This window comes from Triticum aestivum, chromosome 4A (assembly GCF_018294505.1).
Source record: "Triticum aestivum cultivar Chinese Spring chromosome 4A, IWGSC CS RefSeq v2.1, whole genome shotgun sequence".
NCBI classification, from domain to species: domain Eukaryota; kingdom Viridiplantae; phylum Streptophyta; class Magnoliopsida; order Poales; family Poaceae; genus Triticum; species Triticum aestivum.
In genome coordinates, this window is record NC_057803.1 from 589068446 (window position 1) to 589093102 (window position 24657).

The window sequence follows — 24657 nt, forward strand, 5'->3', positions numbered from 1 at the left end:
AGCTTCCACGACAACTTCATCCTCGTGCGCCAGTCCACGCGCCTCCTGCAGCAGCTCGGCACCCCTCGCGCCCTCCTGAAGCTGGACCTGGCTCGTGCCTTCGACACCATCAACTGGCCGTTCCTCTTCGAGGTCCTCCGGCAGTACGGCTTCGGCTCCCGCTTCCTGGAATGGCTTGCCATCTTGCTCTCCTCGGCCAGCACGAAGGTGCTCATCAACAGACCCCGGCCCCACCATCTGGCACCGGTGTGGCCTCCGCCAGGGAGACCCCGTGTCCCCGCAGCTCTTCGTCCTTGTCGTCGACACGTTGGATCGCCTTCTCCGCCGCGCCACGGAGCTGGGCGTCCTGCAGCGGCTGCACCCCCGGCGCCCGATCCCCTCGGTCTCCCTCTACGCCGACGACGTGATCCTCTTCTGCCATCCCACCATCGGCGACATCACTGCCGTCAAGAGCATCCTGCTGATGGATAAGTCTGTGTACTAGGGTCCTTGTGGGGCTGCAGCACATGGTCCTTAGGAGGATAAAGTCCTGGACCATCAAGGACTGGCTGTTAGGATAGAGTTCTGTTCTTGACCATCAAGGACTGTCAGTTAGCATCTTAGACTAGCATCTTAGACTAGCATCTTAGACTAGCATCTTAGACTGGCATCTTAGCAGCATCTTAGCATATGCCTTGGCTGGCTAGCAGCCTATAAATATGTATCCCCAACCCCTCAGGTTGGCATGGCATTGTGTGAGAAATAAACCAACGAAAATTGTCCCAACTCTCCTAGTGTCATCCACAACCATCAATGCTCAGGCTGAAAGGTCTAACAAGTGGTATCAGAGCCTCGTTAACCTGCACCCTGAGCATTTCCTGTGAGCAGCCCAAGTCGGTAGCAGCAGCTGCTCCGTCTACCTCTGGTTACCTTCCTCCCTCCGGACTGTCGAGCAGCAGCTCGTCTTCATCAGCCTCCTCTTCACGCAACAGCCCCCCTGCAGCGAGCCATGTCTGCAGGTCGCTCTCAGCACACGGCTACCTCGAGCATGCGGCGCCGGCAAGAGGCCGAGCGCGCCGTGGCAGAGGAGCGTGAGCGAGCGGCTGTAGCAGCGGCTGCTGCGGCAGCAAGAGTGTCGAGGCTGGCTGCAGCGGAGCTGGCAGCAGCCAGAGCGGAGGTAGAAGCAGCCAGGGCGGAGGTAGAAGCAGCAGCAGCAGCAGAAGCAGCCCGTGAGGCTACGGCGGATGCCAAGGCACTCCGCGGCAGCCCCGGCAGCTCCAGCAGCTCCGCGCCTGCGGACGACGGCGCCGACGCAGATCGCGCCAAAGTGGCGCAGGAGCGGACGGCGCAGTGGGCAGCCGAGCACGCCCGCGCTCCAGGTGGAGGCGCGCACCGCGACGGCGGCTGCAACGACCAGGACCGCGGCCTCTACGAGGTCCGGACTGTGGTCAGGGATGTTGGTTCCAGTGTTGGGTGGCCTACCCTCACTAAAACCAACTACGTCGAGTGGGCCGGGATCATGAAGGTCAGGCTCCAGGTGCGGCGCATGTGGGAGGCAGTCCAGGACAGCAACGTCGACCACCTAGAGGATCGACGGGCGCTGGACGCCCTCATCGCCGCAGTCCCGCCCGAGATGCAGTTCTCGCTTTCCAACAAGCGGACTGCCAAGGAGGCTTGGGACGCCATCGCCGCAGCACGCATCGGCAGCGACCGTGCTCGCAAGTCCACCCTGCAGGCACTTCGTAAGGAGTGGGAGAACCTGGGCTTCAAGCCAGGTGAGGACGTTGATGACTTTGCTCTCCGTCTCAACACTCTGCTGCAGAAGATGGTGAAGTTTGGCGATGCCACCTACACCGAGGAGAGAGCTGTCGAGAAGCTTTTTCGGTGCATTCCCGAGAAGTACAAGCAGATGGCTCGCTCGATCGAGTCGTTGCTGGACCTCTCCACGATGACGATCGAGGAGGCGATAGGTCGACTCAAGGTCGTCGACACCGACGAGCCACAGCCCCCCTCGGGGCCCGCACCACCGGCGGGAAGCTGCTCCTAACTCGGGAGCAGTGGGATCCCAGCCTTGGTGACAAGAAGAAGGGGGAGCCTTCCTCCTCGACGGGCGGCCGCAAGCGTGGCAAGCAGCGTAAGGCGCGAAGAGGCCCCCCGGGCAGGGCACAAGGACGTGCCGAAGGTGACGCCCGCGGAGGCGCCAAGGACGGCGCCGCTGGCAAGCCCAGGCCGGCACAAGACAACAGTTGCCACAACTGTGGCCGGTTTGGCCATTGGGCCAATGAGTGTCGGCAACCACGACAAGGCCAGGCTCACGTCGCACAGGCGAAGGAGGAGGAGACGGCTCTGTTCATGGCGCATGCAAGCATTGAGCTACCCTCGGCGACTCCAGTCGCAAAGGCTTTCATCCACCTCGATGAGCCAAAAGCACACGCTCTTCTCGGCGATGGCTCCGGGAAGGACAAGGCTATGGGGTGGTGCCTCGACACCGGCGCCACCCACCACATGACCGGTCGAAGGGAATTCTTCGCCGAGCTCGACTCCGATGCGCGAGGCTCCGTCAAGTTCGGGGATGCCTCCGCTGTGGAGATAAAGGGCGTCGGCTCCGTCATCTTCACACCAAGATGGGAGAGCACCGGCTGCTCACCGGTGTCTACTACATCCCCGCGCTAAGGAATTCCATCATCAGCTTGGGACAGCTGGATGAGAACGGCTCACGCGTGCTGATTGAGCATGGGGTCCTACGCATCTGGGATCGCCAGCGTCGCCTTCTCGCCAAGGTGCCCAGAGGTGAAAATCGACTCTACGTCCTTGATGTGCAGGTGGCACAACCGGTCTGTCTCGCTGTCCGTCGAGACGACGAGGCGTGGCAGTGGCATGAGCGCTTTGGGCACCTTCACTTTGAGGCCCTGAAGCGTCTAAGTGCCAAGGAGATGGTGCGAGGCCTGCCATGCCTCGACCATGTGGAGCAGTTCTGCGACATCTGCGTACTGACAAAGCAGAGACGACTCCCCTTTCCCCAACAGGCGAGTTTTCGGGCTAAGGAGAAGCTGGAGCTCGTGCACGGAGACCTGTGCGGCCCGGTGACGCCAACCACACCAGGAGGTCGACGCTACTTCCTGCTGCTCGTCGACGATCTCTCCCGCTACATGTGGGTGATGATCCTCGGCAGTAAGGGAGAAGCGGCGGACGCCATCAGGCGCGCGCAGGTTGGTGTGGAGGCGGAGAGCGGCCGCAAATTGCGCGTGTTGCGCACTGACAACGGCGGCGAGTTCACGGCGGCTGAATTCGCGTCGTACTGCGCCGATGAGGGCATCCAGCGCCACTACTCCGCGCCGTACAGCCCGCAGCAAGACGGCGTCGTCGAGCGGCGCAACCAGACGGTTGTGGGGATGGCTCGGGCTCTCCTCAAGCAGAGAGGGATGCCGGCTGTCTTCTGGGGAGAGGCGGTGCTAACGGCCGTCTACATCCTCAACCGCTCTCCTACTAAGGCACTCGACGGCAGAACTCCGTACGAGGCCTGGCATGGGCGGAAGCCGGCGGTCTCTCATTTGCGGGTCTTTGGCTGCCTTGCGTTCGCCAAGGAGCTCGGCCACATCGGCAAGCTCGACGACAGGAGCACTCCGGGAGTCTTCATCGGCTACGCGGAGGGCTCAAAGGCCTACCGCATCCTCGACCCAAAGACACAACGTGTGCGCACAGCGCGAGACGTCGTGTTCAACGAAGGGCGAGGGTGGCAATGGGACAAGGCGGTGGACGACGGCTCGACGCCGACGTATGACGACTTCATTGTCGAGTACGCTCACTTCAAGGAAGCTGGGGAAGCAAGCAGCTCCTCTTCACTGGGCACGTCTACCCCGGCCCCCAAAACTACATCGACTCCGGCGCCTGCTACACCGACGACACCACAACCGGCGACGCCGCATACTCCAGCCCCGGCGGTCGCCACTCCGGGCTCGTCTTCATCAGCACCAGCTCACGCAGAGCACAACCCGATGAAGTTCGCTTCCCCGCTCACTCACGACGAGGAGCGGGTCGACGCATGGTATGGAGGCGAACCGCTGCGGTACCGTACGATGGATAATGTGCTCGGCGACCAGCCGGTGCCAGGACTGGTGCCACGTGACCTGGAGGCGCAGCTACAGCTCGTGTGTGAAGACGGCGAACCACGGTCCTTTGCAGAGGCCGAGAGAGACGCGGCATGGCGCGCCGCGATGAAGTTGGAGATGGATGCGGTCAAGCAAAACCGCACCTGGGAGCTTGCTGATCTCCCTCGAGGTCACCGCGCAATCACCCTTAAGTGGGTGTTCAAGCTGAAGAGGGATGGAGCCGGCGCCATCATCAAGCACAAGGCTCGTTTGGTGGCCCGAGGCTTCTTGCAGCAGGAAGGAGTCGACTTCGACGACGCTTTCGCTCCCGTGGCACGGATGGAGTCCGTGCGACTTCTCCTTGCGCTGGCTGCCCAGGAGGGCTGGCGTGTCCACCACATGGACGTTAAGTCGGCATTCCTCAATGGCGACTTGAAGGAGGAAGTCTACGTGCATCAGCCACCGGGGTTTACGATTCCCGGCCAGGAGGGCAAGGTGCTCCGCCTGCGCAAGGCTCTCTATGGCCTGCGGCAGGCACCCAGGGCGTGGAACGCCAAGCTGGACTCCACGCTGAAGAAGATGGGTTTCGAGCAGAGCCCGCATGAGGCTGCCGTCTACCGACGGGGGAGTGGAGGAAATGCCCTGCTGGTGGGCGTCTACGTTGACGACCTGGTGATCACCGGCACCAAAGATGCAGAGGTGGCGGCGTTCAAGGAAGACATGAAGGCCACGTTCCAGATGAGTGACCTGGGGCTCCTCTCCTTCTATCTAGGGATTGAGGTGCACCAGGACCACTCCGGGATCGCGCTCCGACAGTCCGCCTACGCCAAGCGCATCGTTGAGCTAGCTGGGCTCACCGACTGCCATCCAGCTCTCACTCCGATGGAGGAGAGGCTGAAACTAAGTCGCGACAGCACGACGGAGGAAGTGGATGCTACGCAGTACCGACGCCTTGTGGGGAGCCTTCGCTACCTCACTCACACACGGCCGGACTTGGCATTCTCCGTCGGCTATGTTAGTCGGTTCATGGAGCAACCAACGTCGGAACACCAGCAGGCAGTGAAGAGGATCGTCCGCTACATAGCAGGGACCCTCGACCACGGCCTCCATTACCCTAGGTGCCCTGGGGCGGCACACTTCGTCGGGTACAGCGACAGCGACCACGCCGGCGACATCGACACCAGCAAGAGCACGAGCGGGATCCTCCTCTTCCTCGGCAAGTGTCTCGTGAGCTGGCAATCAGTCAAGCAGCAGGTGGTGGCCCTGTCCAGCTGTGAGGCTGAGTACATAGCGGCCTCCACCGCCTGTACTCAGGCGCTCTGGCTTGCTCGACTGCTTGGTGATCTTCTCGTTCAAGACACCAGAACGGTGCAGCTCCTGGTGGACAGCAAGTCCGCCCTGGCCCTGGCAAAGAACCCCGTGTTCCACGAACGGAGCAAGCACATCCGACTGAGGTATCACTTCATCCGCAGCTGTGTGGAAGAAGGGAGCATCGAGGCGAGCTACATCAACACCAAGGATCAGCTCGCAGACCTGCTCACCAAGCCCCTTGGGAGGGTCAAGTTCCTCGAACTTTGCTCCAGGATTGGGATGATTCAACTCTCCCACAAGACGACGTACAAGACTTAGGGGGAGAATGATGGATAAGTCTGTGTACTAGGGTCCTTGTGGGGCTGCAGCACATGGTCCTTAGGAGGATAAAGTCCTGGACCATCAAGGACTGGCTGTTAGGATAGAGTTCTGTTCTTGACCATCAAGGACTGTCAGTTAGCATCTTAGACTAGCATCTTAGACTAGCATCTTAGACTGGCATCTTAGCAGCATCTTAGCATATGCCTTGGCTGGCTAGCAGCCTATAAATATGTATCCCCAACCCCTCAGGTTGGCATGGCATTGTGTGAGAAATAAACCAACGAAAATTGTCCCAACTCTCCTAGTGTCATCCACAACCATCAATGCTCAGGCTGAAAGGTCTAACACCTGCTGCTCTTTGGCCGAGCTTTAGGCCTCCTCGTCAACTACTCCAAAAGCTCCGCCTTCTTATCCGATGCACCGTAGATGACGCCGCGCCCGCTGTCAACCTGCTGGGCTGCCCCCTCGCCGAGTTCCCAATCGCCTATCTGGGCATCCCCTTGACTCCACATCACCCGACGGTCGCACAGCTGAAGCCCATCGTCGACAAAACGGCCTGCATACTACCCACCTGGAAGGCGCATCTTATGAAAAAAGTCGGCCGCCTCGCGTTCGTCAAGGCCATCCTCAACGCAATCCCGATCTACCAGCTCCTCGCTCTCACGGCCCCCAAAAAGACCATCAGGGCACTCGAGAAAATTCAGCGAGGCTTCCTGTGGGCTGGACGCGCGGAGGCAAATGGAGGCCACTGCCATGTCAACTGGCAACGCGTCGCTAGGCCGCTCTCGCTCGGTGGCCTCCGCGTGCGCGACCTCGGCCAAACCAGCCTCGCGCTCCGCATCCGCTGGTTGTGGTTCAGTCGCACGGACAGCACCAGAGCATGGGCCGGCCTCGACCTGCAGTTCACTGCCGAGGAGCGCATTCTTCTTCGCATCCACCACCATGCAAATCGGGAATGGCACGGAGGCCCTCTTCTAGGAAGATCGATGGATTAGCGGGCGCTCTATTTGCGAGATCGCGCCGCTCCTCTATGCTTGCATCCCCAAGCGCCGCCGCAAGCTCAGGACCGTCGCCGATGGACTTCAGCCCAACCAATGGGCACGGGATATACACGGCACGATCGGCATACACGAGATCGGGCAATACTTACAGCTCTGGCAGGCAATCAGCGCCACGACCCTCTCCGCCGAGCCAGACCGCCTCCACCAAATTGGCCTAACTCGCCACCTTCAATGGCTCCACGAGCTACGAAGCATGGAAGCTCACCTGGAAGAACTAGGCACCCCCGCGCGTACGATTCTTCCACTGGCTCGCCCGCCTGGACCGATGTTGGACGGCCGACCGCCTCGCCCGCCGCGGCCTACAGCACCCCGCACGATGCCTCCTCTGCGACCAGGCCCCCGAGACCATGCACCACCTCACCCTTGCCTGCCCTTCACCAGGCTGATCTGGCATGAGGTACTGCACTGGCTCAGACTCCCCTGTGCCCCGCCCGACAGCAAGACCTCCCTCAACGACTGGTGGCGCACGGCGCGACAGGACACCCCAAAGCCCATGCACAAGGGCCTCGCCTCCGTGACCCTCCTCGTCCCATGGATGATATGGAAGCACCGCAACGACTGCATCTTCAACAGAGGCCGGCCCTCGACGACCGACCTGCTCACGAAGATCAAAGACGAGGCCGCCCTCTGGGCCAGAGCCGGCGCCCTAGGGCTTCGTGCCATCTTGCCGCAAACATGGGACGTGCACTGATGTGCCTCCAGGCATTGAAATTCCCTCCTAGGAGGATTGTAACCAAAACTTCCTTTCTTTCCAAAGCAATGAAATGCAAGCTCTTCTTGCGTTTCCTCAAAAAAAAATTGCGAGTGGACAGCATGCACTATCACACTGCTAGCCAGCTGAGCGATGCTCGGATCTCCATATTGTCCTACACTTTTCGTAGTTTAAACATACACAGATGTCGAGCTAGTTACCACAGCACAAAGTATTTGAGTTCTCAGTAATCACCATTACATAGCAAGAAGCATGAACTTTTGCAACCTAACTTGAAAATATCTAAAAGGATTTCAAAGGTGCTATGGATTGAAAAGGACAGCTAAAAGAATTACCTGAACACGTCCTTCATCTGAACTGTATATTTTCAAATCGTGCCTGTACGTGCTATGAAGGCGAAGCAGACCTGTTCCTTCCCCTGATTCAGGATTCCATGCTAGTCAGAATAACAGTTTCAAGTGCAAGAAATGCAATTCAAGTGCAAGACCAAAGAAGTTTCATAAGTATTAAAACAAGTGGAAAATGTAATAAGCCGAATGGAGTTTTATGATCGCTTATCCGTTTTACGATCATTATAAGCTGCATGACATCTAATGACCCCAACAAAGCACCAACCATTCTTAATTCCAAGTTCCCACCTTCGTCACCTATATCTAAACTTGCTTGCCATATTAGAATATTTTATAACTAAAATTGTTGGAGCTATGAAGGGGAGCCTTGGCGCAGCGGTAAAGCATTGTCTTGTGACCATGAGGTCACGGGTTCGAGCCCTGGAAACAGCCTCTTGCAGAAATGCAGGGAAAGGCTGCGTACAAAAGACCCTTCCTCAAACCCTGTGCAAGCGGGAGCTGCGTGCACTGTGCTGCCCTATTTTTAAAAAGAAAAATTGTTGGAGGCTTGGAGCTATTTAAGTAGCATGAAGTTAAAGGTCAGGAACACATTATGGTGAATTGGTGATTTTGAAGTTTAGGGAGCAGACAGGAACACATTATTAGGAACACTCAGCTAAGACCATCACTTCTCAAATTCCAGATCTTCAACGCAATTTTCTCTTGAGAACATCGTTAGAGACCAACAAAATTGTACCAAAATAAATATTCTCTCTCAAGAATATCCAATATTTTACTCTTTTCACGAGATAATAGAAACAACAAGAATGTGAACAATAACCTGGATAGATGTTGTTTCTGAAAAATCTTCCCAGTTCTTCTGCCTGAATGAAAATCATAAAAAAAATGCTGTTACAATAGATGTATGTTGAATTGTTGATACTAAATACTAACATAGATGCACGAAATTTGTTCTTCCATCATATCAAAATTTGACAAGTAGCTTGCCTCACTGAACATAAGAATATTTGAAAATTGAAATGACAGAAATGGCGGTTGATAAGAGTAATATTATATAAAGATCCTGGTCGCATACACTATTGACTACTATAGTGATTGTGAAAGACAAAAAATAGTCTTTGTGCTAGACTGGCAACAGTTTTTGCTGCCTATCTACTCCCTCCGTCCGAAAAAGCTTGTCCTTCAAATGGATGTATCTAGCATCAAGTTAGTGCTAGATACATTCATTTGAGAAACAAGCTTGGGACAAGCTTTTCCGGACGGAGGGAGTACCAAACAAGAAGCTATGGACCAAAATGTACTACTACTTCAAGTAATAATGGAAAAGAACTTCTCTAACTCATAGATTACGTCAATCTACAAAAAGATGACGACTATGCTTGCATATGCTAACATGTGGCAGGTATTGAGAATGCTTTGAAGTTATTTCCTAGGCCCAGCATGCATGAGGGCGTGGCACCATTACAATAATTGCTCCTTTACTTTAAAGCAATCATGGATTTGCAGTTCTCAACACTAGAGCTTGTATTTACACATAGTTAAAGGCACGCCTAAGCAAGCGCTTAAGTGCGCCTAGGCTCTAGGCAATAGCAAAACGCCTAGCGCATAACTGCGCTTAATCTGCACATAAACATGCGCTTTGGTCAGAAAAGCGCAAGGCGGTGGCAAAACGCACAATTAACGCCTAGCGCTTTTTTGAACTATGTATTTACATAATGTGTATCCAAATATCGTTGATTGTGGTTCTCTGCACTCTGCAGAGAAGAAACCCTGTGGTCAGTCACTTGGCTTGCATTGTGCCCAGGCTTTACAAAACTTTTAGCTCTGCGACTGGTAACAGAGCATAGGAAAAGGCAAAATGGTTGCCAATGTAGTATTCCTCTAAACATCTGTACTGAATGACTGAGTGTTACTATGCTAGTTATAATAAATTACATTTGGAAATGAATAGCTCGAATGAATTATCAGAAAAAGTTGACATGAGAAGATAGAATAACAACGTACAAAATTAGAAGTACAAACCTGCTTTCTCCCAGCATGAGTGAGTACACCACCATATTTCAGAATCATCAGGGCTTCTATTGGCCGATCCTCTTCACCTTCACCATTGTGCTCTGGAACTTTAATCCATTTAAGTGGCTTTAGCTGCACTTTCCTATAAATACCCGAGAAATGCCCACCCTAGAATTGCAAAAAATACTACAAGTAATTAGTTCTCGGCGTTCATTAAAAGATCAGTGCAACGTCTCAATGGCATATGTCAGCATCCATTAGAAGACTGAGTGGATACATATATATAGTACAAGCAGTTGTGTTCTTTTTCCAGTAAGCTTGTTCTGGTACTAGATAAAGATATGCAAGACAATTTAAAAGGTTGTATTCATTCATTTACAACAGGGAAATAATAGGTGAACAAATTGGCATGTATAGTTCTTGCAACAGCACGCAAGTCATACCGAGAGACAGAAAGGAAGAAATGATCAAAACATTCGACAACTTTGTTGATTAAATTTTTAAAAGTAGCATTCATGCCTGCCATGAGTGAATATCCTGAATTGGCCGCAAAGACTACTAGTGCACTCCTGCAGTTAGCTACAGGAAGCACACTGGACATTTACTGATATCCATTTGCTAATACCATAATAATGAAAACCGTCTAAAGGGGCATACCCAGTACAAAGCAACAGCAAGGAACAACAAAATACTTTGTATTAAAAAAATTGAACTTGAAACATAAGTTTGTCCAAGCACATAAGGAATTTGAACTTGAAACATTTTACTGATGTATATGAAATAAAGGGAATATCCTTTTATCAAGTTTCCGTCTTTTTTTTCTTATCTCATACCAAACTGAAGTGGTTTGTATGGTTGCACTAGCACAGATATCCAACATTTAACATGTCACATGACCATAGCAAATGTGATGGACAGGCAGATTTGAATAAACAGACATCACCTCCTCCAGTACTGCTTTGACTTGACGAAGCTTTTCAATATGCTCCAAATCTTCAGCATCACTATCACTCTCCTGACCTGACCTAAAAGATACACAAAAGAATTCCAGATTTTGTCATGAAAGTACAGTTGAACAAACAATTAGATTTAAGTAATTTAGCCATTTAGTAAATACACAAATTATTTACTTCTTCCAGCACATGATACCTAGTTGGTGGCACAAGTTGTCTTGTGGCATCTAGCAAGTCTTGTAATTGTACTGCACTTTTCAGTTTTGTCTGCCAGGAAAGCACAAAACTGTCATACAATTTGAGCACCAACAGGTTAAGATTTTTTTTTCTCTAACATCACCAATAGGTTAAATTAAAACTTGAGATTAAACAAAGAGGATACCTCAGCTCTTGGCTTTCCACCATTGTACTTCAACATCAAATTCAGAAGCTTTTCCTCTGTAACTTTCAGTTTCACCTTCTGCTTTGGTGTCCGATCACCACTAAACAAATATGTGATGTAAGGATATAGCACTAACTCGCTAACAGCAACCATTCATGACAGTAAAACAGCGGTAAAAGCCTTACTGGCGTATCACAACAACGACGCAGCGTAGTTCTTCTGACTGACCGAATGTACCAATGATCCCACTTCCCTGTCGTGTAAGGCCTTCAGTAGACTGATCTGGTGCTTTAGATTTCCAAGGAAGGGTTGGAGGAATGGTTGATGAAAGATGAGGAGCTTTTGCATCAAGAAATATTTTTCGCATGATGCATGCAGCATCGTCATAATACCTGAATCATATAAAAGTTTGTCCAAACGTTTCAGCGCACATTATCATACACATTCTTCAAAAGTAATGAAAATGAGAATCAAGGAAATCACTTGTAAGAGTTTTTTACAAAGCTCCATCCATTAACATCACAAACGTATGATCTTCCATCGCACCTTAAGAGATCAAAACCACAAACCTGTAGAAAACAACACAATAACTCAGCGGACAGATAATTAAGAAATAATATGACAATGAGAAACGGTTATCAGAAGAAGAAAGCAGCATACATCGTACTCCCTCTGTAAATCAATATAAGAGTGTTTAGATCATTAAAGTAGTGATCCAAACGCTCTTATATTAGTTTACAGAGGGAGTAGTTAGAAAACATCTAATCATATACTATATGAACATAATCTAAGTGTCATATTTGGTTTGTTGTTTTTTGTCTAAAGGTCCAAACGTGAAACTGATTATTTAGTTTAACCATGATTGCCTATTGCCTAAGGGGAAATGCCAAATTTCAATCATGAACTCTAGCAGAAGTTCACTTTTGAACCCTAAATCCTAAAACTGTGTGAAAGCAACCATTAACTATTGAAACATTCTATTTTTCAACCTCAAGTGGTTCCACAAGTGGTTTTTGCTGACGTGGATACCATGAGTCTACAAACTCATTGCCACATCACTGAAATGCCATGGCATTTTTTCTCAGTTTCCCCTTTTTCTTCCATCCCTGGTATTTTCTGTGAAAGATTTTATCCTAATGCTGTAATTTTTTAGACTGCTTGTTCCATAGTGTTTGTTTTCATGACCAAGAAACCACAATCCCTTGTTTCCAAGCACTCTCTCTCGGTCTCTCCCTATCAATGGCACTGACGTGGAGGACACATGACATCCACGTCACCAAAACTAGAACCACTTAAGGGTGAAAAGTGGACTATTTCAATAGTTCAAGGTTGCAGTTCAAACAGTTCTACAGTTTAGGACTGATGAAAAGTGAACTTGTGCTAGAATTTAGGGGGAAGTGGACTTTTTTCCTTTCCTAAATGGCCAACAGTTGACAAGACCAGTTGATCAGGAAACAAATATAGCCATTTTTTAAATAAAAGAGAACCACAAAAAAGATGAAACAAAATGCTTATTTCTGGCAGTCCAATGCCCAGCAACATGTCAGACAAAAAGGATAACAGATGATAAATTTAGTGGGAATAAGAAATGAAATGCTAAAGGTACAACCAGCAAGAATGAAAAATGAAAACAGGAGATAAGAGACACCAACTTAAGTAGGAAATGTATAGAATCATATGAACGGGCATTAAAACTCTGAAAATGTATGGCATACATGTACATTTAAAAAACAGTACTCCCTCTGATCCAAAATAAGTGTTGTGGGTTTAGTTCAAATTTAACCTAAAACCACGACACTTATTTTGGATCGGAGGGAGTATTAGATTAAGAGCACAATATTTGGCACCATTAGTTATTGAATTATTATAAAATTAAAGTATTATGAAACTGAAATCAAGTATAAGGCTTTAGGTGGAGTATATGGTTTTTCTTTTCTGTAGAAAGTGAAAAGTACAAGTCATATAGCCATGTATTTTGATTGTCGAGTTATAAAACAACTAGAGAAATACTGTACAAAAAATATTAGGAAACTAATAAGATCATAAGCCCATTGCAGCATGACTTCAATAATTCACCATCAGACAAAATAAAATAATAATTGAGGGTAGCTATTCATTTCCAGCGACAACTATAAATAAAGAGAAACAAAAAGCAGTGTTACCATCTGTCTAAAAGCATTGCAGACATCTCTTGCCATTTGTTTCTCCATAGGGGTCAAAAGAACAGGATAACGTACCTTCAAATAATAACATAGGAGAATAAGAACAAAAAAAGATCAGTTGGAAAGTGAAAATTGGATCATTTAAGAAGCTGAACGGAATGGGACCAGGGTCCATGGGATGGAAGAAGTAGATTATGTCAAAAAGGTCGACCTAATGGTTAAGAAATAGCATCCAATAAACAAACACAAAAATGCAGTTTTCAACAACCATGTGCCACAAAACACAGGCCAGGCTGGAGAAGAGTACCACCATGTTGACCTGGCAGATGTAATCTTTTTTCTGAAGATAACTCTAACTCTAATAGGACCTAGGTTCGCATCCGTGAGGACTTGAACCTGAGTTGTGGGATTGTACATCCACTCTCCCCATGCAGTAAGCTAGGCTTACTTCCTGACTTATGTACATCTCAGCAGAGACCTATTAGTTTGAACTTTACATGTGTTATATTATCATTCATTGGGCTAAGTGGCAAACATAGCAACATCTATGGGAAAGTTTCCATACAGAAATTTACATTAAATTGGAGTTTTTGCATCAGTATTCACATAATCATATAAAGAAACATTCCATGGATAGTCAAAAGATAAACTAGGGAGTATTTGAATCGTTGTTGAAAAAAAGAGTATCTGAATCTGGACTATGCAAAGAATATGGAAGTGTAATATCCAGACTACACGAAGGATATGGAAGTGTAATATCTTACTTCTTTCCCGTCAGGATTCCTCATAACAACACCATCAACAACTGGTGATTTGCGTGCCTCGGCATGCGCATATCCTGGGCCAACTGTGTAAACCTGAAAAGGCGTGTTTTAATACTTCCAGCTAGATAAAGAACAATTTGTAGAGTAAATATTGCATGGCACTATTTACGTCATGAAAGACTGTCTTGCAACTAGACAAAGCATGTCATGCAAGGACTAAGCAGGGACGGTGTGCATGTCATTAAAGTATACATAGATAAACACAAGAACTAAGCAGTGACAGCAAGCATGTCATTAAGATATACATAAATAAACACAAGAACTTCAGAAAGGCATCTTACTTTCACATCTGTCCCACCGGTCGGCATGAATTCCTCATAAATGTAAGATCCCTCACGCCTAACTCTCCTGACATCAGGATGAAATTCACTAGATCGGTTACCAACCTACATTTATTCAACAATATAAAGAAGTTTAAATTTGCATCCCGATAAAAGAAATGTTTATAAAAATAATACAGAAGGCATAAGGAATTTTCTCAGTTTCCTGTTCTGCTTTGTTAAGTACTTAAAATGACAAAAGGCGAGCTAATACTTCAGTTCTACACAGGGAAATTGCTTATCTATATTGAAATATATTCATCAAGGAGAGAGTGTCAAGACGATTGTGTCTGAGTCCTTTACTGACCAAACACTTCGATTTTTTTCCTATTTTTCCAGTACTTATGAATGGTAACCGGCTAGACAATGGCTCTGATACCCAAATAGATACTCCCTCCGCCCCACAATATAAGACGTTTTTGCAAGCTATGTTAGTTTGCAAAAACGTCTTATATTGTGGGACGGAGGGAGTAATTTATAAAACCAGTAGCCTCGCTCACTCATTCACACAAATCCTCCAAAATTCATGTGTTTATTTGTTGTGCACCATCCAAAGGCATCACCTGCAAAGCCCCTGTGTTTGGAAATCATGTATCCGTTTCAAAAAAAAATTCATGTAGGAACCTGGAGGACATGGAGGGGACAGAAGGCGAAGGAGGTGGAGGATACCGGCTTCAAGCTGTGGTACACGGGGACGGCTGCAAAGAGAAATGGAGTAGACATCTTGCTCAACAAGAGCCTCAAGTATGGAGTTGGTAGGCGTCAAGAGACATGGGGACCGGATTATCCTAGTCAAGCTGGTAGTTGGGGACTTGGTTCTCAATGTTATCAGCGCATATGCCCCGCAAGTAGGCCACAATGAGAACACCAAGAGGGGGTTCTGGGAAGGCCTGGAGGACATGGTTAGGAGTGTACCAATTGGCGAGAAGCTCTTCATAGGAAACCTCAATGGCCACGTGGGTACATCTAACGCAGGTTTTGAAGGGGTGCACTGGGGCTTTGGTTATGGCATCAAGAATGAAGAAGGAGAAGATGTCTTAAGCTTTGCTCTAGCCTACGACATGATCATAGCTAACACCCTCTTCCAAAAGAGAGAATCACATCCACTGACTTTTAGTAGTGGTCAACACTCTAGCCAGATTGATTTCATCCTCTCGGGAAGAGAAGACAAGTGTGTGTGTGTCTACATTGTAAGGTGATACCTGGAGAGAGTGTTGTCCGTCAGCATAAGCTGCTGGTGGCTGACTTCCGCTTTCGGATTCGTGTACAGCGGGATAAGCGTGCCGAAGTCGCTAGAACGAAGTGGTGGAAGCTCAAGGGAGGGAGCTCGGGCGTTCAAGGAGAGGGTCATTAAGGAGGGCCCTTGAGAGGAAGGAGGCGATGCAAACAATATGTGGATGAAGACGGCGACTTGCATTCATAAGGTGGCCTCAAAGGAGTTTGGAGTATCCAAGGGAAGTAAAAGAGAAGCTAAAGATACCTCGTGGTGGAATGATGATGTCCAGAAGGCTATTAAGGAGAAGAAAGATTGTTTTAGACGCCTCTACCTAGATAGGAGTGCAGACAACATAGAGAAGTACAAGATGGCAAAGAAGGCCGCAAAGCGAGCTGCGAGAGAAGCAAGGGGTCGAGCGTATGAGGACCTCTACCAGCGGTTAGACACGAAGGAAGGCGAAAGGGACATCTAAAGATGGCCAAGATCCGAGAGAGGAAGGAAGACGAGGGATGTTGACCAAGTCAAACGCATCAAGGACGAAGCAGACCAGCTCCTGGTGAAGGACGAGGAGATTAAGCATAGATGGCGGGATTACTTTGACAAGTTGTTCAATGGGGAAATTGAGAGCTCTACCATTGAACTGGATGACTCTTTGATGATACCAGCAGGCGTTTTGTGCAGCGAATCCAGGAGTCGGAGGTCAAGGAGGCTTTAAAAAGGATGAAAGGAGGCAAGGCGATGAGCCCTGATTGTATCCCCGTTGAGGTGTGGAGAGGCCTCGGAGACATAGCTATAGTATGGCTAACTAAGCTTTTCAACCTCAATTTTCGGGCAAACAAGATGCCAGAAGAATGGAGACGGAGTATATTAGTACCAATCTTCAAGAACAAGGAGGATGTTCAGAGTTGTACTAATTACCGAGGAATTAAGTTGATGAGCCATACAATGAAGCTATGGGAGAGAGTCATTGAGCACCGCTTAAGTATGACAAGCGTGACCAAAAATCTGTTTGGTTTCATGCCTGGGAGGCCGACCATGGAAGCCATTTTCTTGGTACGACAACTCATGGAGAGATACAAGGAGTAAAAGGACCTGCATATGGTGTTCATTGACTTGGAGAAGGCCTATGATAAGATACCGCGGAATGTCATGTGGTGGGCCTTGGAGAAACACAAAGTCCAAGCAAAGTACATTACCCTCATCAAGGACATGTATGATAATGTTGTGACAAGTGTTCGAACAAGTGATGGCGACACTGATGACTTCCCGATTAAAATAGGACTGCACCAGGGGCCAGTTTTGAGCCCTTATCTTTTCGCTCTGGTGATGGATGAGGTCACAAGGGATATACGAGGAGATATCCCATGGTGTATGCTCTTTGTGGATGATGTGATGCTAGTCAATGATAGTCGGACGGAGTCAATAGGAAGTTAGAGCTATGGAGACAAACCTTGGAATCCAAAGGTTTTAGGCCTCCTTTGGTTCATAGGATTGGAAAATCATAGGAATAGGAAAGTCATAGGAAATGAGATGACATGCATCTCAAATCCTATGCATAGGAATAGAAAAGGAGATGCCCTTTGATTCGCACCATAGGATTTTTTCCATTGAGTCTAGGCTAATGTTTATTTTCCTATGAAATGTGGAGGATAGAAAGAATTCCTCCATAGGAATAGGATTTCATTCCTACAAACCAAAGAGCTCTGAAGGAATTTTTCCTATAGAAATCCTATCCTATGAAAATCCTACAAAATTCCTCCAAACCAAAGGAGGCCTTAGACTTAGTAGAACTAAAACTGAGACATGAGGTGCGGTTTCAGTACTACTAGTTACGAGGAGGATGAGGTTAGCCTTGACGGGCAGGTGGTGTCTTAGAAGAACAACTTTAGACATGAAGATGTGAATCATCGAATCAAAGCCGGATGGATGAAGTGCCACAAAAGCTTCTGGCATTCTCTGTGACAAGAGAGTGCCACAAAAGCTAAAAGGCAAGTTCTATAGGACGGCGGTTCGACCCGCAATGTTGTATGGCGCTGAGTGTTGGCCAACTAAAAGGTGACATGTTCAACAGTTAAGTGTTGCGGAGATCTGCATGTTGAGATGGATGTGTGACCACACAAGGACCAAGTTCGGAATGATGATATACGAGATAGAGTTGGGGTAGCGCCGATTGAGGAGAAGCTTGTCCAACATCGTTTGAGATGATTTGGGCATATTCAGCGCAGGCCTCCAAAAGCGCCAGTGCATAGCAAACGACTAAAGCGTGCCGATAATGTCAAGAGAGGTCGGGGTAGACCGAACTTGACATGGGAGGAGTCCGTAAAGAGGGATCTGAAGGACTGGAGTATCAATAGAGAACTAGCCATGGACAGGGGTGCATAGAAGCTTGCTATCCATGTGCCAGAACCATGAGTTGGTTGCGAGATCTTATTTTCACCTCTAACCTACCCCCAACTTGTTTGGGACTAAAGACTTTGTTGTTGTTGTTGTTGTTGTTGTTGTTGTAGGAACCTACAATGACATCCCAACCCCTGCATTTCTCCTATTCCAAAGGACCCAAATTTTGATATGCTCCCAGCTCCCATCACAGAGATAAATTGGGTAAATCAAGGTCCCAAGTGTCCCAAATTAAAGAAAATCAAAGCCCAAACCAACAACTTTAAGATTGAAGTCCAAAGTATTATTGTCTTATTATGTTATTTTATTTCCATAGTTCAAAGCATCTAAAACATGGATAGACAGACCTGGGAAATATGAACTCCAGAGGTTAATCTTATTACATTATTATTTCATCTTTTTTCATAGGTCAAAGCATTTGAAAGTTGATAGGCTTTAAACTCCGGGAAACAGATTATCATAATAAGCAACCTACATCCAAATGATATGCTGATTTAAAAGTTTACCTTACGGAATAGTTCTTTCATTCCACCACCAGCAGAATTAGGATAATAAATCATAATTCTATGGTCATCGCCTGAATGAAGAACAAAAACAAACGAAATCAGTGGCATATAAGTATATAACTAGTTATTTCAAGTGAATATAACCTCATAATATGTGTATAATCAAGAGGCTAATAAATTGTAGTCCTACGGACAGCCCCTGAATAAAAACACAAAAATAAAGGAATCACATGGCATATAACTCTATAACTGAACTTGTTATAAGCAAATAATAACCTCATCATGTGTATTATAATAAAGAGACTGAATATATAGTTCTTTGTTCACTCTCAAAACTTCTTGACAATGTGGCAAATATCAGTGTAGAGAATGAAATTGATTTGATAAATATTGAAACATTACCATTAGCAGGTTTCTCCACAAAGGGCTTAAGAAAGCGCTTTCCATGGATCTCCACAAAATCTTCTTGCTCAATGAAGTGGTCTAGCTCTTGGTATGGATACTCTCTATTGACAAGAGCATAATTTGGTACAGGAATTCCATACTTCTCAAGATGCTTATGCATAAAAGTGATGGCAGTTAGGTCAGTTTTCCACAGAAAAAGACAGAAGAGTATAAATAAGAAAACATGAATAATATTCAGCAAACTGTTAAAAATCTGTTACCGAATGAAAGGGACATGCAATATAACAGTGGGTATCAATATTTAGAATGCTATGGTATGTGATAGCCATATAACATACAATATTTGGGCGTTAAAAAGGAACATGCAATATTTAGAATGCTATGGTATGGTCAGTGGATATCAAATTAAACAGCTATTACATAGCCAAGCTGAAACTGATTTAGGTCAAAACTCAACAGAAACAACTGTCACTATTCTTGACGCCTCAACACAAGCATGTTCATGTGCTTCAAATGTACCAAAGAACATGTTCGCTAATAATATGCTATTGCTGACATTTAGACGAATATCTGACATATCACATCCACAGGGCACGCAAACAAGCGATGAGGCTTTGTTGTTGTTGTTCTTGTGTGTGTGTGTGGGGGGGGGGGGGGGGGGGGGGGGGGGGCGATTCCAAGACTACCTATTGCTAGTACTCTGGTGAAATCCAGTAAGAGAAATGCACATGAATATGGTTGCCAACAATGATAATCTGCATGTTGTCAATACTACTTGCATTAATCCAGAAAATAGAGTTTTCATGTCGCTGGCACATGGAGACAATATCTACTTCACTGACAGAGAAGGTCAGAAGGCTCTTTATAGGACAATTGTGCAAATGCAGAAAAATATCTCCATTGAACACAAGCACATGCAGAAAAAATACATAAGTTGCGCTGGAGTGTATTTGATCACAGAATGAAGACTCTGATCTACTGTGTGCCAAAGAAGGTATTGAATGAATTCTCCAGTGGAAATAGTACCTCGTATACTTTTCTACGGTCATGAAGGAGGTATTGCGGCTCAAGTTCATTCACTAAAAATGGTCTGGCAGTCAAACAAAACAAAATTGGTGTTAGAGAATACAGGTTAACTGGAAGATATGAACAAACTAACCTCAAGAATATTAAACAGAGAAGGTAACCTCTGTCCACTTCAGAGATAAGGTTTTGCCATTTACAACATGAGGTAATACTTATTCAAGTTCTATTTCGTAACTTAGTAGCAAAAATATTGCAGTGATTGCACGAATAAGTGAAAGTCCCACTTTCTCGTTGCTTTCTTTTGATCAACTCACATTCACTGAGCATGGCAATGACTGTTAATCTGCTCTCCTACAGGATCAATAATGTAATTGTTTGTTGTGTGTTTTGACTGACAGTGTCAAGATATATACAGAAATTTTCAAAATACTTTAGAAGCCATAACATTATTGAAGATCAATTAGCAAAACTTTGAACATAAGCCCTTCACTTAAGCATGTATGTGTGTATATAAACATTAATCAGAACATAAGTTAAGAACTGAGAAATGAGCAAAATACCAAATAGTTTGAATATGCTCTACTCTTATGTTCCTAGTGCTAGATGTTCAAACCAGCATAAATGTTTGCGAGGACAACATTAAGACAAGATACATTAAGATTAACATGAGACACTAGTCTTCAGGCACGCTATACCTTGAAACAAAGGTGTTTGATAAAACATGAAGATATGCCTGGACCTACAGAACAAGCATAGAGAGAAAATCCAACCATACCTTCGTAAAGCTGCATAAGCCTGAGCTTTCTGAAGAGGAAACCCAGACGAACAGAAGGCAATCAAGCAGTCACATTTTGGCCAACTGAAAATCAATTGTAGCCAAGTGAGATGTTACTAGTAAACATACAGGCTCACACGCATTATGTTTTATGGCCTTCAGTCAAAAGGTGTACTGATGTAATATGGATAGACCTCTACTAAAAATGAACAATGATTAAGCTATCAATAACCTGAGTTCTCATTACATACATCTCAATAGGGTCCTCGAGAATAACCTTATCTCCAAATATTATGATCTGCAAAATAGTTAAATGAAATGCAGAGTGATAACTGGTCTGAACTCTGAAAGGCTCCAGCAACAGGCAAGGTTACCCTTACCCCTGAAGTAGAACCAGAAATTTAAATATGGCAAAAAAGATAAATTAACAAAGTGAAGCTCATTAAAATTAATTACGTTAGACGATAGTGATACTGAGATAGCACTAGATGAAATTAATTAAAAGACCAAAATAATACAGTGTGGATGTGTCAACAAGTTTCATAAAACTATTTAAGAATTAATAGGTCTTCACAATACAGGAGAAGCATCAAAGAGGAATAGTTCGATATTTCCGTTAAAAAAGAGTTCGACAGCAGTGTCACGGAGGTGCTAGTAAGTAGTAACCATGCACCTTCCATAGATAGACATGAGAATGTGAGACATATCATGATGGCCGGATCAAAGCAATGAATGAATGGATGAGAGAAGCATGTGCGGCTGCTTGAATTATACTGTACTAGTAATAACAAAGCATAAAACATGACGAACTATTCCAACTAGTACTAGGCCAGGGCCAGCCTTGGAATAAAGTGGATGGATGGTCAATGACGTGGTCCCCCCAGGAAAGTTGAGATACCAATGTATCAAATGAACTAATATAACGTGGTAGTAGACCAGATCTGACCAAAAGTTGAAATTCCCGTTGCATTCTAGGCGTTATTTATTGGCAGGGAATCCTGAGGAACCATATCCAGCCATCACTCCGTAGCTTATAGTACGCCCGTACCATGAGTCAACATTTGGTACAAAAATTATAAGAATGTCGAGCACTGAAGCGCGAATATTCAGTTTTGCCGACTACGGTGCTTAAAGTAGTATAGTCCAAATAAAGCACTCCACCACGCAAGAAAATTTGTCAAGATTCATGTCCTGCGGTGATCAATTATATCAAGTGCGTGTTGAGGGGCCTGTTTGCCATAACCCGGAAATCCGGGGACAGACCGCAAAAGCAACGACCACCACATATGACATGATGGAGACACCGCGTGTATATTATATTCAAACAAAAGATGCAGAATAAATCGGTATCCGCAGAGATTCACGGATGTCTCGCAATAAGATATTTCGAAAAATCTGAGAAAAAGAAATCACATCACATGCGATTCTCCGCCGTCCACTCAATCTCCGTGGCTGGCTGGCTAGCTTGCTTCAATCGCGGTACACTCGTTTCCGCTTTCGCAAACTGATGGCGCGGGGGGGATTACGGAGGAATACGGGCGTGGGAAAGGGGAATGGAATCGCGCGTGCGTACCTCGAATTCTCCAAACGCGCGGAGCCGCTCGAGAATCTGCTCCATCGGGGAGCAGTACACCTGGGGGTAGGTAAATCGGAAAAGGCGGTCAGAGCAGAAACTCTGGAGCTTCGCGTGGGAACATCGAGAAGACGGAAAAAAATCACGGCGGGTCGGAGGGTCGGAGCGACGGGGGGTTGAGAGACGGTGGAACACCGAGAAGGGAAGAGAGAGGAGAGATCCCGACCTTCTTCTCCATGACGCAGACGCCAATGGCGACCCTGTCGGCGGCCCCAGTACCGCCCTCCGCCGCCATTGCCGCGGCGTCGACGGCCTCCAACCCGATCTGCCCACGGGGCGTGCGCGCGCGAATCCGAAGGGCTCCACCGGGTCCGAGGTGGGGGTTGGGAGGCGAGCGAGTGCGTGTCCCGGCAAGATTTGAATTCGCCTCGCCGGGTGTGGGGTGTTGGGGGCTCGTCGCAGGCGGCGGTGGCGGCTTCGAGTCAGAGGTGGGCGGTCGGGCAAGGCGGGCGGGCGGGGGCGGCTCTTATCTACCGGTTGCGCACACAGTGGGGTTGGGATGGTGGTGGTGCCCAGCCGAATTGGGTAATCGGGTAGTATTGTTCATGCTGTGGGCACCCCGCTGTATCCACACAAGAGCCCTCCTTCGTTTTTTCGGCTTCTTTTCTAAGAAAGTTTTTGTGGGTTTTTTTTGCCTAAGTGGAGATAAATATAATTACAACAATGATTACAAAGTGTGCTTCAATAATACACTCCAACTGATGAGAAGTGGTGCGAATCAACCTGTGGTTGAGTTGGTTACACTACTAGGAAAAAGGGTTATAGATAGGATTGACACTAATGGCGCATCAGGAAAGTTGTGCGCCACTACTATATACTAATGGCGCATCAGTTGGTGATGCGCCATTAATATGGAAGACACTAATGACGCACCAGAAAATAGGTGCGCCACTAGTGATATTTTTTTTATTTTTACATACATACTAATGGCGCATCCTACCGAAGTGCGCATCTAACTAGTAATGGCGCACCAGACATGGAGTGCGCCAGTACTGAAATTTTTTTTATTCTTTTTTTTTGCAAAACTACTAATAGCGCACCGCCTCACAGTGCGTCATTACTAGTTTAAACTACTATAATGGCGCACCCTGTAGAAATGCACCATTAGTATATATTTTGATATCATGAATATTTTTAAATTTCATGGGCACTTTTTGATATCATGAATATTTTTAAATTTCATGGGCATTTTTTGAATTCATAAATATTTTTTCAAATTTGATGATATTTTTTCATATTCAATATGATAAAATATTGAATATTCATGAGGACACTCGATCTTGATCCCCCTCCATCTCGATCTCGATCCCACCCGCGCCTCCTCTCCCCTCTTCATTTTTTTTATAAAAAAAAAGTTCACCGCTCCACCGCCGCCGCCGACCCACCGCATCCTCCCCGCTCCACCGCCGCCGATGACCCACCGCACCCTCCCCCGCTCCACAGCCGCCGACGACCCACCGCACCCTCCCCCGCTCCGCCGCCGCCGCCGACACCCCGCACCTTCCCCCGGCCCGCTCCACCGCCGCCGCCGACACCCGCACCCTCCCCCACTTTTTGAAGATATTTTTAAATAACAAATTTGATGATATTTTCAAATAAGAAATTTGATGATATCTTCAAATAACAAATTTGATGATATTTTTAATTAAAAATAAAAACAAATTTGATGATATTTTCAAAAAAAATTGATGATATTTGATGACATCTTCTGTTCTAGTCCTCATGAAAATAACAAATTTGATAAAAAAACAAATTATTAGATGCAACAAGAAATAATGAAAAAAAAATGTTACTAATGGCGCACCAGAGGAGGGTGCGCCATTGCTGTCAGAAAAAAAAAGTTACTAATGGCGCACCGGGGGAGGGTGCGCCATTGCTATCAGAAAAAAAAACTACTAATGACGCACCAGAGGGTGGTGCGCCATTGCTATAGTGTCTAGCTAGATACCCCTTCGCCCGATCCCCCTTCCCTCTCCCTCGCCAGATCCCCCTTCCCTCCCCGCCGCGCCCGCTCCGACGACCCCCGGCCCGCTCCAACGACCCCCGCGCCCGCTCCACACCCGCTCCGGCTCCCCCGCCTGCCGCCACGACTGCCAGCCCGACGCCGCGGTGCACCCAACCGTTCGAAGCCTCCGCTGCCCCGCAGCCGGCACAGGAGCCCAGCAGCGCCTCCCTCCGCCGCCCCTACTGTGCCGCCGCCCGTCCTCCTCCGCCCGTAAGCCC

The 24657-nt window shown here is 47.2% G+C and overlaps 1 protein-coding gene across 4 annotated transcripts in view; it reads right to left on the reverse strand.

Moving 5' to 3' along the window:
• Positions 1-22910, reverse strand: part of LOC123087243 (inositol hexakisphosphate and diphosphoinositol-pentakisphosphate kinase VIP2) — a 31754-nt gene extending 8844 nt beyond the window's left edge. Inside the window, exons 1-18 of one of the 4 annotated variants that reach the window (XM_044509204.1) lie at positions 22601-22910; positions 22375-22434; positions 21053-21099; positions 20802-20885; positions 20027-20090; positions 18998-19151; positions 18596-18666; positions 14438-14542; positions 14097-14189; positions 13333-13407; positions 11654-11739; positions 11356-11562; positions 11171-11270; positions 10985-11055; positions 10779-10860; positions 9845-10003; positions 8643-8685; positions 7808-7890 (exon numbers count right to left, since the gene is read on the reverse strand). In XM_044509204.1, coding sequence (XP_044365139.1) covers positions 7808-7890; positions 8643-8685; positions 9845-10003; positions 10779-10860; positions 10985-11055; positions 11171-11270; positions 11356-11562; positions 11654-11739; positions 13333-13407; positions 14097-14189; positions 14438-14542; positions 18596-18666; positions 18998-19151; positions 20027-20090; positions 20802-20885; positions 21053-21099; positions 22375-22434; positions 22601-22669 — 1653 coding nt within the window. In that variant the 5' untranslated portion in view covers positions 22670-22910. Of the gene's footprint in view, positions 1-7807; positions 7891-8642; positions 8686-9844; positions 10004-10778; positions 10861-10984; positions 11056-11170; positions 11271-11355; positions 11563-11653; positions 11740-13332; positions 13408-14096; positions 14190-14437; positions 14543-18595; positions 18667-18997; positions 19152-20026; positions 20091-20801; positions 20886-21033; positions 21100-22374; positions 22435-22600 lie in introns of those variants that run through there. The other 3 variants (XM_044509206.1, XM_044509205.1, XM_044509207.1) reach the window with 3 other exon arrangements.
• Positions 22911-24657: the final 1747 nt, after the last annotated feature.